Source organism: Ambystoma mexicanum, chromosome 5q, assembly GCF_040938575.1.
Source record: "Ambystoma mexicanum isolate Mex_15411 chromosome 5q, UKY_AmexF1_1, whole genome shotgun sequence".
NCBI classification, from domain to species: Eukaryota; Metazoa; Chordata; class Amphibia; order Caudata; family Ambystomatidae; genus Ambystoma; species Ambystoma mexicanum.
In genome coordinates, this window is record NC_090933.1 from 1,140,905,172 (window position 1) to 1,140,919,656 (window position 14,485).

At 42.7% G+C, this 14,485-nt stretch overlaps 2 protein-coding genes across 5 annotated transcripts in view; one reads left to right on the plus strand and one right to left on the minus strand.

Moving 5' to 3' along the window:
• Nucleotides 1–14,485, plus strand: part of TG (thyroglobulin) — a 1,030,738-nt gene that overhangs the window by 712,181 nt on the left and 304,072 nt on the right. The gene's annotated exons all lie outside the window — the stretch shown is intronic.
• SLA (Src like adaptor) overlaps nucleotides 1–14,485 on the minus strand; it is a 142,191-nt gene that overhangs the window by 87,559 nt on the left and 40,147 nt on the right. For 2 of the 4 annotated variants that reach the window (XM_069621658.1, XM_069621656.1), the window contains exon 2: nucleotides 1,807–1,900. In XM_069621658.1, the coding sequence (XP_069477759.1) occupies nucleotides 1,807–1,867 (61 nt within the window). In that variant the 5' untranslated portion in view covers nucleotides 1,868–1,900. Of the gene's footprint in view, nucleotides 1–1,782; nucleotides 1,901–14,485 lie in introns of all 4 variants that reach the window. The other 2 variants (XM_069621657.1, XM_069621655.1) reach the window with 1 other exon arrangement.

The window sequence follows — 14,485 nt, forward strand, 5'->3', positions numbered from 1 at the left end:
TTGTGTCTGTCTGTGTGCCACAGTTCTGGCAGAAATAACAGCTCAATGCTATAACAAACATAAAAGGTCATCTGCAATTTTCAAATAGTTTATGTTACTTGTTAGGAACACTTTCTTAAGTTCTATAACTTTGTAACAAGCTGTTTGGTAAAATGCTTCCGCCCACCCTGAAATGTTTTTAGTAAACAATGGCAAAAGCTTCAAAATAACATGAGCAAACAATCATATATTTCTAAACTCCTAAGTAAGAGGATTAGTATGATTTAATCTTGTATTTTTCCATAATAAATACTACCAACTCTAAGCATTTTAACCAATAAAGGCTTCTTATTTAAACGTTAATATCAGGTTTTGAACATTCTAAATACTGGAATTCACTGCCAAAGTTTTACTACACCACAAACCTCGTAATTATTCTGTTACTTCCATATTTTGGGGCAGAATTGAATTTATCATCATTTTTACTTTGCTGCTGAAATCAGAGTTGGCATTGTGGATAGTTACCTTTCAGCGGCACTGTACGCGCCATTAGAGTGCATTTTGCTAGATGGTGACTGTTCAGTGGCACTGTATGCGCCATTAGAGTGCATTTTGCTAGATGGTGACTGTTCAGTGGCACTGTATGCGGCATCAGAGTGCATTTTGCTAGATGGTGACTGTTCAGTGGCACTGTATGCGGCATCAGAGTGCATTTTGCTAGATGGTGACTGTTCAGTGGCACTGTATGCGGCATCAGAGTGCATTTTGCTAATTCGTGACCATGCAGTAGTACTGTACACAGCATTAAAGGGCATTTGGCTAGATAGTGACCATATAACAGCATTGTATACAGAATTAGTATGCATTTTTCTGTTTTTGACCGTACAGAGGCACTGTACGTAGCATCAAAAATCCTTCGAATGTACTTATTCTGAATGATCACCCATGGTCATTCTTCAAATATACCAGTGAAGTCATATGGACTCCAGAAGTGATGCCCAATGCTGCTTTGTTGCCACTCTTAATCTGGGAACAATTCTACCAGTGGTGGTCACATTAATGGAGTTTGGTGGCAGGTCCACGCCATTACTCAAGAATTACAGCCAAACGCATAATGAGAGTAAATGTGCATTATAAACAAGGCAAACCTTTCCAAACATTTATATTTACTCTTTAAATGCTACTTAATAGTAATAACAATTCTTTAAGCATTTTTAAAAAAAAATGATTTTCTATCTGAAAATGTGTAATTGCTAATTATAAGTGATTTTTTGATTTGTATATTTGGTTTACACAAAACCCTTTACAAAAGAGAGATAAAAGAAATCAAGAAAAAAGACAGAAAAAAGAAACAAAAAAGCCACAAATAACATCAATATATATACAATTGTAAATGTTTAAAAGAATGAACTTCTAGCTATTAAAACCGTAATAAACCAGCAACTAATTTCGAGTCTAAGTTGATTAGTTGAATTTGTCCAAGAAATCTAAGTACTAATAAAACTGTTGAACTCTGTTTCCCCAGCAATAGTGGTTGCCAAAGATCTTGCGTCTCAATACAATCTGTACTGTGGACAAATTGTTTACAATACATGGTATAAAAAGAGGACAAAGCAGGGCTTTTTAAAAGGTGCTTACCATTCTCTACTAATGGCTTAGAATTACAAAAACGACACAGAACGTGTGAAGATTTGGGATTCAGTACCGTTTTACTGAATCAACCAAAGGGGCAAATGTGTTTTGCCTTTGGATGGTAAAGTAAAAGCACCCCAAACAATATCTGACCTTTATTCACATACATGCCTTTATAAATGGGTGAGTGCTGACCTTCCTGGTATGGTGCAGGTTTTTCTGTTGGTGAAGTAGTAGTTTTCGTAACATTTCCCATTTCTCCTTGATCTGTTCTCCGAGCCCTTACAACCTAGGATAGGAGACAAGAATGGTAACACTGGTAAATTTGTGATGTAAAATAGAGTTCCACTGTTCATTTAGTTATATATTACTGTTACATTAATTTATAGGTTTTCAAGCACAATTAACTTCAGGATATTTATTAAGAGTTTGACACAAGTGATTCATCCGATTATTTGCTAATGGTGTGCCTACAATCCTCTCTTAGTTCCATATATAACTATATGATTTATAGAATTAGTTAGTGTTTCTAAACGTTGTCTTGTGCTGCTACACCTCAAGAGTTAAAAGTAGGAATTAAATGTATCAGTGATAAATATAAAGGTACAGTGAATGCAATTTCAGTTTTAATAGAACTTGCAGAAAACTATTTAACTGTAAATCTGTTGCAGACTCAAGCCTTTTTGTTGTTAACTTAAGATAACAAGAAAGACTGACCTCAGGGTTGCAGCGGATACCACTAACGTAATTAGGCAAACATACATTGAATAAACCATTGTAGCACAATCGGGCATGATCACAGTGGCCAAACGGAAGGAGAAATTGTTTGTTAAACAGAACAGATATAGAACCTTAATAGGATTACGACTGCACTTCTGAGCAAGCAATGCTGTGGTTACGCCAACAATATTTATTACAGAAAAACAGAAATCTGAGTCAAGCAGTGAATAAACATCCATTTGTATGCGATTTATAACCAACGCAAACTGTCTATTACTTTGCCAAAGAAGAAATGCACACACCTGCATTCCAACAACCAGGTGTGCTTGCAAGTTTGTTAACAACTCGAAATCCTTAACAAGCGATACAAGTCATTGGGAATGCTCGACCCATTCAAATGTTTCAATCAAGAAAATAGGATAAGATTATCAGTCTTATTCTGCCATATATGCAACGCATGTGTTTGTCCAATTTGATTGCAAGCAATGGTGAAACAGAGAGCAGTAAAACATTTGTTACTGAAAGATACAAGGGCTGGCAGTGAACCCGCACTGGTGCTTTTCAAATTAATGAATGTTTGCTTAGCAGCTAATTGATTGCAGCATGCATTGCACCTTTCACAATGCTGGACATATTCAGAAGACTAGAGTTGCCCACCAAATCAAATTTAAGACATCTTCAAATTATACATTTCAATCCAACAAGTCACTTATTATGTTTTTTGTTGACACTTGCTTAAACTGATGTGTACACTGATGTGTATCTTATTTACAATTAAGCAAATACTGAAATAATTATTGATACATGTTCAAAATTCATATCTCTTTCCGAATACGTCAAATGTAACTTATGTAACTTCAAATACAATGCTTTAGAAACATTTCACTTGTGATGGAACTTCAATTTTATACTTTTTAAAATCCATTTCCTAAAAATCCAATGCTTTCTAAAGTCCACTGCCCAACACGTGTTTTGCACCGCATCCCTCTGCACTGCATGCTTCTTCAAGGGGCCACAATGCAAGTAAATAATATGAACCCTTTATTATATAGCAGTATGGCTTGGTTGTACAGTTTTAATACACATATCAACTATGACTTACTCTAAACATAGTAAGATCTTTATAATGCAGTTGCAGTATTGCAAGGACAATGGGCCTCATTACAAGGTGGGCGGGAAGGGATTACCGGCACCGTTAAGGGCACCGGTGGCGGTAATCCCTTACCGCCCTACTACGAGTTCCCTTTGCGGGTCCTCCCTTAATGCCTGGTTTTTCCAGGCATTAAGGACGGGACCCGCAAAGGGACTCTTGAGCTAATAACGGTACCGTATTAGTGCCTTCCCCATTCCCATTGAGCCCTCTGGGGGCTCAATGGGAATGGGGAATGGCCCTGGTGAATGGGGAATTACCGGTCCCGCCAACCTTGGAATGGACCGGTAATTGCTCCATTCACCAGGGCGGAGTCGGAACGAGTTTGGAGGCAGCCATGGCGCTAACAGCGCCATGGCTACCTCCAACCTCGTAATGAGGCCCAATGTGTTCTCTGATTCCAGGCATTAAATGGCGGTACCCTACTGGCCCTGAAAACAGAACCTCTACCCCCAATTTAGGGAAAAGGCCCCAAAAGGGTTCTTCACAACAGGGTTGCATTAATCCTTCCATCCACCCTTATTGTGAAATCCCAACCCCACAGTGACCTTATGCCATGAATGTTTATGCCTACTAATCAATTATACTTTAACTAAAGCTGGGATTAATGTATGAACATACACTAACTCGGTGTCTCAGGGACTGCATTTAAATGCTAGAGAGTCCTGCTGATCGTGCAGCTCTCTGTGATAATCTATTTTCAGAACTGTGAAAGGGAGGCGAGTGATCAGGGTGGGGACAGTAGTACCACAGACAAGGAAGTGGATAAGAAGCCTGCAGTGAAAGGTTTCCATCAGCCTAATTTAGAGCCCGAGGAAGTCGCAGCTCGGTGGTGGGTTAGCTGGCCTGGTTGATTTCAGAGAGCTCTCTGTATGAAGCTGCTGCATGAAACATCAGTGTCCAGCCCCGCCATTTTTCTAAATAGTGACCATACCTTGATACTGCGGCACCAGAGTGCACTTGGCTAGATAGTGACCATACAGCGCCACTGTACGCGCCATTAGAGTGCATTTTGCTAGATGGTGACTGTTCAGTGGCACTGTATGCAGCATCAGAGTGCATTTAGTTAATTAGTGACCATGCAGCAGCACTGTACACAGCATTAAAGGGCATTTTGCTAGATAGTGACCATAAAACAGCTTTGTATACAGAACATTTTTCTGATTTTTGACCATGCAGTGGCACTGTATGCAGCATCAAAAATCCTTCGAATGTACTTCTTCTGAATGATCGCCCATGATCATTCTTCAAATATACCAGTGAAGTCATATGGACTCCAGAAGTAATGCCCAATGCTGCTTTGTTGCCACTCTTAATCTGGGAACAATTGTACCAGTGGTGGTCACATTAATGGAGTTTGGTGGCAGTTCCACGCCATTACTCAAGAATTACGGCCAAACGCATAATGAGGGTAAATGTGCATTATAAACAAGGGAAACCTTTCCAAACATTTATATTTACTTTTTAAATGCTACTTAATAGTAATAGCAATTCTTTAAGCATTTTACACAATTTTTTATCTAAAAAGGTGTAATTGCTAATGAAAAGTAATTGTCTTAATTGTATATTTGTTTTACATTAAACTTTTTACAAAAGAGAGATAAAAGAAAACAAGAAAAAAGACAGAAAAAAGAAACAAAAAGCCACAAATAACAGCAACATATATACAATTGTAAATATTTAAAAGAAATAACTTCTAGTTATTAAAACCATAACAAACCAGCAATTCATTTCGAGTTTAAGTTGATTAGTTGAATTTGTCCAAGAAATCTGATCCCAGGCATTAAATGGCCATGATTATATGGGGGGGGTACCCTACTGGCCCTGAAAACTGAACTTCTACCCCAAATTTAGGGAAAAAGGTCCCAAAATGGTATCTCTCTGTGATCATCTATTTTCAGAACCGTGGTAACAGTAATACCACAGACAAGGAAGTGGATAAGAAGCCTGCAGTGAAAAGTTTCCATCAGCCTAATTTAGACCCCGAGGAAGTCGCAGCTCGGTGGTGGGTTAGCGGGCCTGGTTGATTTCAGAGAACTCTCTGTATGAAGCTTCTGCACGAAACCCGAGTGTCCAGCCCTGAATTAGACTGGAAAAGAGGGTTTTGACCCGATCAATGGTAAAAGTGTGGTAGACTGTGAACCTGCAGCATAACTGAAGTCATTGTGAAATTATTGAAGGATGGATTATGAACTATGATCAAGTAGACTTTCACATCAACTACTGTTATTTCGCTTATATTTTAACTCAGATGTGGATTCTCCGTATGGTGGGTGTACCCTAACACGTGATTCATTACGGTTGTATGATATTGTACTCCTACGTTTGACCGATGTGTCGCAAGCATACTGGCGCTCATTTTCCTATCCCCCCGAAGCATAAATGAAGGCGCTAAAGGCAGGTGTAATGCCTGACCATCCACCTTCAAAAACACCTAGGTTTTATGCCAGCATGACATTTGCATGATGCGTGAAACCAATGATTTTCACTAGCAAAAGAGTAGTCGGATTCCATAGGAACACATTGTAAACGCTGCCTGTCATGCATTCATGGAAGGTGGTGTTTACTCTATTTGCACTTCAGAGTGCAAAAGAGAGGTGTAAAGACACTTCTGCCATTTCTTAACCCACCTCACCTGCATTCCGCAGTGCAAATGACAAAAATTACATGGAAGGGACCTGTTTGCACATAACAAGGTCCCCTCTGGGCTATTATGATTTATTACAAAATTAGCTTCACTGAGTTTAATAATAATAATAATAATTTGGCACTTATATAGCGCTACGAACCCCCAGGTATCTGAGCGCTGCTTATTATTACCCATGGTGTGTGGTGATCATTTATCGACCTCGGAAGGATGAGTTTGGCCCCGCAGGGATTCGAACCTGCGTTAGTAACGCTCTACTCGCTGTGCCACTTGACCGGCTATTATTTTCTTATTCGAAAGGGCTTGATCTAGGTAAGCAACTATGAGTAAAGTTTGAGTTTACCAAATAAGGATTTTAGCAAATCACCACACAATGGATTTTGGGAGCATGTGGGTTAAACCAGGGTGGTGCCCAGACATACTATATTATGAGAAGGGAATGGAGCAAACTTACTGTGTTTAATGTCAGCTGGCATTGTGTTTAAGGCTTTTTGTGCTTGCTTCAGTTGTGGAAATCTTGACCTTGACCTTACCTTTAATTTTAGGATTAACTTTGTAAAAAGATTTCAACCTGGCCTGGATCCCAGTTGACATGCTATGGCTACTTGAGCATTGTTATTTTCACCCCCATCTTACAGAACCCTTACCTCCAATTCAGGACATAAAGAAAATGTATTGGATTTAAATCAATTAAGAGGCTCAGTAACACTGTGCCTTGGTGAGCTGAATGATATCTTTGTCTCACTACTGGCCAATAGTGACCACATGTATGCATTTATATATGCGTTTTATAAAGTGCAAAACTTAGTAGGAAAGCAGTAGAGAACTGTTCACAGAGGACATACCCAAGTAGGGTACAGCAGTGAAAAAGGAGCTTGGATGGGAGGGAGAGCACAGGAGGAGGCTAGTTTTCTAGGGGAGAAGCGGGGCTAAGTAGAGCGATTAGTGATTGGTGAGATATAAGGTCTTCCAGTCCATCCTGAATGGTAGGAAGGCGGGCTTAGGCTTATCTGCATTGATGACGTGTTCCAGGGACAGGGTGTGTAGCATGAAAAGGCCGTTTCCCTGTTTTCCCTCTTGCAGTTCTTTGTTTCCAGTCTGGAGTTGTTGTGGCTTCTGGTGGTGTGCTGGCCACCTGACATGGTCGTTTTTCAGCCAGGTAGAGTGCTGTTTTGGTTGTGACTGATTTGTAGGTGATATGTACTGTCTTCATAAATATGCATGCTTGAATGTATAGCCACTTCAGCTGCTTGAGCAGCAGTCCCCATAGTCATGGGTCACCACAGCCCCCATGATCCTTCAAAGAGGTCTGTCGCAAGCACTTATTTGCTAAGCTATTTTACAAAAAGCTATGACAAGAACCTGCAATAATTACAATTAATATTAGAATTCAATCATACTGGATGGGAAATGGGGTACTGCTAGTGATCCCTAAATGATAATGATGTGTTATTTATATAGCACCTTAATCCAAAGCGCTTTACAGAGCACATATTTACATACAATATCACCCAACCGAAATTGGTACTCATTTATCGATCTCGGAAGGATGAAAGGCTGAGTTGGACTTGCCGGGATTCGAACCTGCGACCTGCAGATTATGTTCAGATTGCAGCAACGAGCGCTCAACCCGTCCATCAGTTACCGTTCTAAGAGTGGTGGCCACGTGCTCCTTTTGGGATCCTGTGGGAGGGGCCAGTGCACAAAAGAACACGCATCTTTTACTCATGTGAGGGCTAGAGTCTTAGGGCATGATTGATAGAAGCGTGTGCATAGATCCTGCAAAGTTTGCATGGCAAGAACTGCTTTGCACGTCCCTGCGCGCAGAAGAATTTGTGCACGCCCTGCATATTCATGGAAAGTAACCCTACCATTTTCCGTAACTCAAGTAATGAAACGGGCAATCCACATGCAAAACCCCATAAACTGCGCTTGCACCTCGCTACTATGCATACACACACCCTTACCTGCAATCAGCACCGCAACTGTGTGTACGCACCCCATATTCACAAACAGACCTTACCTTTGAGTGGTGCGAATCAAGCCTTACACCTGCTTTCACGTGACGAATTGATCCAGAGATTTGAGTGCCTGAATCCCCAGACGTGATGTTGCTCGGTCAGTTCCATGAATACGCTTGGCTGTGCGTAGTGGGGGGCGTTTGCGTGGGTTGTCCCTCAACACGCCCACATTTTCCCTTGTTCTGCCTCATTCTACATGTTTGGCTCCCTATTTAGGACTCTGCGTAGGCCCAACCCACACTCAGCGAGGAGTCTCGTGCAAGGAACTCCACTGCGTGCAGAGGTGTGCCAGACCTGCGCAAACTCCCCACGAATCCCAGAAATGTCCTGCAAAGTAGATTACATAAATCGACGAACTGAGTTTTGAACGCAGAATGGCATGCAAAGTCCCAATTTTCCCCGCAATATATTCCATGACTCAGGCCCTTACATGGCTCATCTATAAGATGATAGTCTCATAAGCTTTGGGTTTGCCGGGAGACAATAAATGTCACAATTGTGTTCTCTTGTTCCCCAAATCAGTGATCGTGTCACTCTACCAAAGGGGCCTGCCACTCCAGACTTTTAGCTAAGGAATTACCTATTCATACAATTCATGTATGCAGGGGTGTTGCTAGGTCTGGAAAAGACCCGGGGCTACGCTGATGTCGGAATTGTCAGGACTGGGGGCTAGCTAGGCTTTTGGTTGTAGCTCCAGAGATTCTATCTGGGGCTACAACCAAAAGACCAGGGGCTATAGCCCCCTTAGCCACCCCCTAGCAACGCCTCTGCATGTATGCACACACATGTTCAACAAGATTAGCCTCACTGCACCTTTTGACAGGCTTTTGATATTGTTTTGCTACATCCTGACCATAAGCAGCTGTATGCGACATCACAGTGCATTTTGCCAGCTAGTGATCATTCTCAGACGCGTCTGAGGCATCAGAGTGCATTTTGCTAGATATTGAGGATCATGGACTGGCAGGGCAATCTCCCCTCACCCCCTATTTTCCACTCTCTATATTGTAGAACACTTGGTTGCTTTCTAGCTAGGTGTGTGCTATATAGGTCACCTACATACTGACCATACAGTGGCTCAGCATCTGGCATTAGAGTGTATTTTGCTAGCTAGTGACCATACATTAGAGTGCTTTTTGCTATATACTGACCATACAGTGGCACTGTATGTGGTATCAGAGTCCATTTTGCTAGATAGTGACCATACCTTGACACTGCGGCACCAGAGTGCATTTTGCTAGATAGTGACCATACCTTGACACTGCGGCACCAGAGTGCATTTTGCTAGATAGTGACCATACCTTGACACTGCGGCACCAGAGTGCATTTTGCTAGATAGTGACCATACCTTGACACTGCGGCACCAGAGTGCATTTTGCTAGATAGTGACCATACCTTGACACTGCGGCACCAGAGTGCATTTTGCTAGATAGTGACCATACCTTGACACTGCGGCACCAGAGTGCATTTCGCTAGATAGTGACCATACCTTGACACTGCGGCACCAGAGTGCATTTCGCTAGATAGTGACCATACAACAGCACTATACATGTCATTAGAGTGAATTTTGGTAGATGGTGACCTTTCAGTGGGGAAGGGATAGCTCAGGGCCAACGCGTTTGTCTTGGAAGCAAGACAACGCGACGCAACACAGGTTTGAATCTCGATCCCACGCTTAGAAACCACTCGCTGGTATTAATCACGTTATACATGAATAGTACAAATTGAATTAAAAACTGTCTGCGGCATCAGAGTGCATTTTGCTAGATAGTGACCTTTCAGTGGCACTGTATGCAGCATCAGAGTGCAGTTTGTTAATTAGTGATCGTACAGCAGCACTGTACACAGAATTAAAAGTGCATTTTGCAAGATAGTGACCATAAAACAGCATTGTATACAGAATTGGTATGCATTTTTCTGGTTTTTCAACATACAGAGGCACTGTACCTTGACACTGTATGCAACACCAGAGTGCATTTTGGTAGATGGTGACCATACCATGACACTGTAGTGACCACACCTTGACACTGTATGCAGCATTAGACTGCATTTTGTTAGATAGTGGCCATACCTTGACACTGTAGTGACCATACCTTCACACTGTATGCAGCACCAGAGTGTATTTTGCTGGATAGTGACCATACCTTGACACTGTAGTGACCATACCTTCACACTGTATGCAGCACCAGAGTGTATTTTGCTGGATAGTGACCATACCATGACACTGTAGTGACCATACCTTCACACTGTGTGCAGCACCAGAGTGTATTTTGCTGGATAGTGACCATACCATGACACTGTAGTGACCATACCTTCACACTGTGTGCAGCACCAGAGTGCATTTTGGTAAATAGTGACCATACCATGACACTGTAGTGACCATACCTTCACACTGTGTGCAGCACCAGAGTGCATTTTGGTAAATAGTGACCATACCATGACACTGTAGTGACCATACCTTCACACTGTGTGCAGCACCAGAGTGCATTTTGGTAAATAGTGACCATACCATGACACTGTAGTGACCATACCTTCACACTGTGTGCAGCACCAGAGTGCATTTTGGTAAATAGTGACCATACCATGACACTGTAGTGACCATACCTTCACACTGTGTGCAGCACCAGAGTGCATTTTGGTAAATAGTGACCATACCATGACACTGTAGTGACCATACCTTCACACTGTGTGCAGCACCAGAGTGCATTTTGGTAGATGGTGACCATACCTTCACACTGTATGCAGCACCAGAGTGTATTTTGCTGGATAGTGATATAGTGACCATACCATGACACTGTAGTGACCATACCTTCACACTGTGTGCAGCACCAGAGTGCATTTTGGTAAATAGTGACCATACCATGACACTGTAGTGACCATACCTTCACACTGTGTGCAGCACCAGAGTGCATTTTGGTAAATAGTGACCATACCATGACACTGTAGTGACCATACCTTCACACTGTGTGCAGCACCAGAGTGCATTTTGGTAAATAGTGACCATACCATGACACTGTAGTGACCATACCTTCACACTGTGTGCAGCACCAGAGTGCATTTTGGTAAATAGTGACCATACCATGACACTGTAGTGACCATACCTTCACACTGTGTGCAGCACCAGAGTGCATTTTGGTAAATAGTGACCATACCATGACACTGTAGTGACCATACCTTCACACTGTGTGCAGCACCAGAGTGCATTTTGGTAAATAGTGACCATACCATGACACTGTAGTGACCATACCTTCACACTGTGTGCAGCACCAGAGTGCATTTTGGTAGATGGTGACCATACCTTCACACTGTATGCAGCACCAGAGTGTATTTTGCTGGATAGTGATATAGTGACCATACCATGACACTGTAGTGACCATACCTTCACACTGTGTGCAGCACCAGAGTGCATTTTGGTAAATAGTGACCATACTATGACACTGTAGTGACCATACCTTCACACTGTGTGCAGCACCAGAGTGCATTTTGGTAAATAGTGACCATACCATGGCACTGTAGTGACCATACCTTCACACTGTGTGCAGCACCAGAGTGCATTTTGGTAAATAGTGACCATACCATGACACTGTAGTGACCATACCTTCACACTGTGTGCAGCACCAGAGTGCATTTTGGTAAATAGTGACCATACCTTGACACTGTAGTGACCATACCTTCACACTGTGTGCAGCACCAGAGTGCATTTTGGTAAATAGTGACCATACCATGACACTGTAGTGACCATACCTTCACACTGTGTGCAGCACCAGAGTGCATTTTGGTAAATAGTGACCATACCATGACACTGTAGTGACCATACCTTCACACTGTGTGCAGCACCAGAGTGCATTTTGGTAAATAGTGACCATACCATGACACTGTAGTGACCATACCTTCACACTGTGTGCAGCACCAGAGTGCATTTTGCTGGATAGTGACCATACCTTGACACTGTAGTGACCATACCTTCACACTGTGTGCAGCACCAGAGTGCATTTTGGTAAATAGTGACCATACCATGACACTGTAGTGACCATACCTTCACACTGTGTGCAGCACCAGAGTGCATTTTGGTAAATAGTGACCATACCTTGACACTGTAGTGACCATACCTTCACACTGTGTGCAGCACCAGAGTGCATTTTGGTAAATAGTGACCATACCATGACACTGTATTGACCATACCTTCACACTGTGTGCAGCACCAGAGTGCATTTTGGTAAATAGTGACCATACCATGACACTGTAGTGACCATACCTTCACACTGTGTGCAGCACCAGAGTGCATTTTGGTAAATAGTGACCATACCATGACACTGTAGTGACCATACCTTCACACTGTGTGCAGCACCAGAGTGCATTTTGGTAAATAGTGACCATACCTTCACACTGTGTGCAGCACCAGAGTGCATTTTGGTAAATAGTGACCATACCTTCACACTGTGTGCAGCACCAGAGTGCATTTTGGTAAATAGTGACCATACCTTCACACTGTGTGCAGCACCAGAGTGCATTTTGGTAAATAGTGACCATACCTTGACACTGTAGTGACCATACCTTCACACTGTGTGCAGCACCAGAGTGCATTTTGGTAAATAGTGACCATACCTTGACACTGTAGTGACCATACCTTCACACTGTGTGCAGCACCAGAGTGCATTTTGGTAGATAGTGGCCATACCTTCACACTGTGTGCAGCACCAGAGTGCATTTTGGTAAATAGTGACCATACCTTGACACTGTAGTGACCATACCTTCACACTGTGTGCAGCACCAGAGTGCATTTTGGTAAATAGTGACCATACCTTCACACTGTGTGCAGCACCAGAGTGCATTTTGGAAAATAGTGACCATACCATGACACTGTAGTGACCATACCTTCACACTGTGTGCAGCACCAGAGTGCATTTTGGTAAATAGTGACCATACCTTCACACTGTGTGCAGCACCAGAGTGCATTTTGGTAAATAGTGACCATACCTTGACACTGTAGTGACCATACCTTCACACTGTGTGCAGCACCAGAGTGCATTTTGGTAAATAGTGACCATACCTTGACACTGTAGTGACCATACCTTCACACTGTGTGCAGCACCAGAGTGCATTTTGGTAGATAGTGGCCATACCTTCACACTGTGTGCAGCACCAGAGTGCATTTTGGTAAATAGTGACCATACCTTGACACTGTAGTGACCATACCTTCACACTGTGTGCAGCACCAGAGTGCATTTTGGTAGATAGTGGCCATACCTTCACACTGTGTGCAGCACCAGAGTGCATTTTGGTAAATAGTGACCATACCTTGACACTGTAGTGACCATACCTTCACACTGTGTGCAGCACCAGAGTGCATTTTGGTAAATAGTGACCATACCTTCACACTGTGTGCAGCACCAGAGTGCATTTTGGTAAATAGTGACCATACCATGACACTGTAGTGACCATACCTTCACACTGTGTGCAGCACCAGAGTGCATTTTGGTAAATAGTGACCATACCTTCACACTGTAGTGACCATACCTTCACACTGTGTGCAGCACCAGAGTGCATTTTGGTAAATAGTGACCATACCTTGACACTGTAGTGACCATACCTTCACACTGTGTGCAGCACCAGAGTGCATTTTGGTAGATAGTGGCCATACCTTCACACTGTGTGCAGCACCAGAGTGCATTTTGGTAAATAGTGACCATACCATGACACTGTAGTGACCATACCTTCACACTGTGTGCAGCACCAGAGTGCATTTTGGTAAATAGTGACCATACCGTGACACTGTAGTGACCACACCTTCACACTGTGTGCAGCACCAGAGTGCATTTTGGTAGATAGTGACCACACAGCGGCGCAGTATGCACCATCATAGTGAATTTTGCTAATTAGTGATCAGTCATACAGCAGCAATATACACAGCATTAAAGGGCGTTTTGCTAGATAGTGACCATACAACAGCTTTGTATACAGAATTCGTGTGCATTTTTCTGGGTTTTGACCATGCAGCGGCACAGTGTGCGCCATCAGAGTGCAGTGAGATGTCCTTACTTTAGGCCTCAGGATAAGGCAGGAAACCTGTGTCATTGTCTCCAGGAATGTAGAACAATTGGTCCTTGTGTGGTGAAATAGTGCAGAGCGACGAATCTTGTAACATAAACCATGGCCAGACGTTTTCAGAGGGTTGTGTGGTTATGTAACCACACCTGGAGTTGGGTGGATTACCAGTCGTGGACAGGACTCGCTTTCGTCCACATCCAGATCAATGGTCTAAGGCCACACCCCATGGCACAAAGGGACACCTGTGTTATGAACTTCACATTTGGATGACATCACACTCCAAAATAA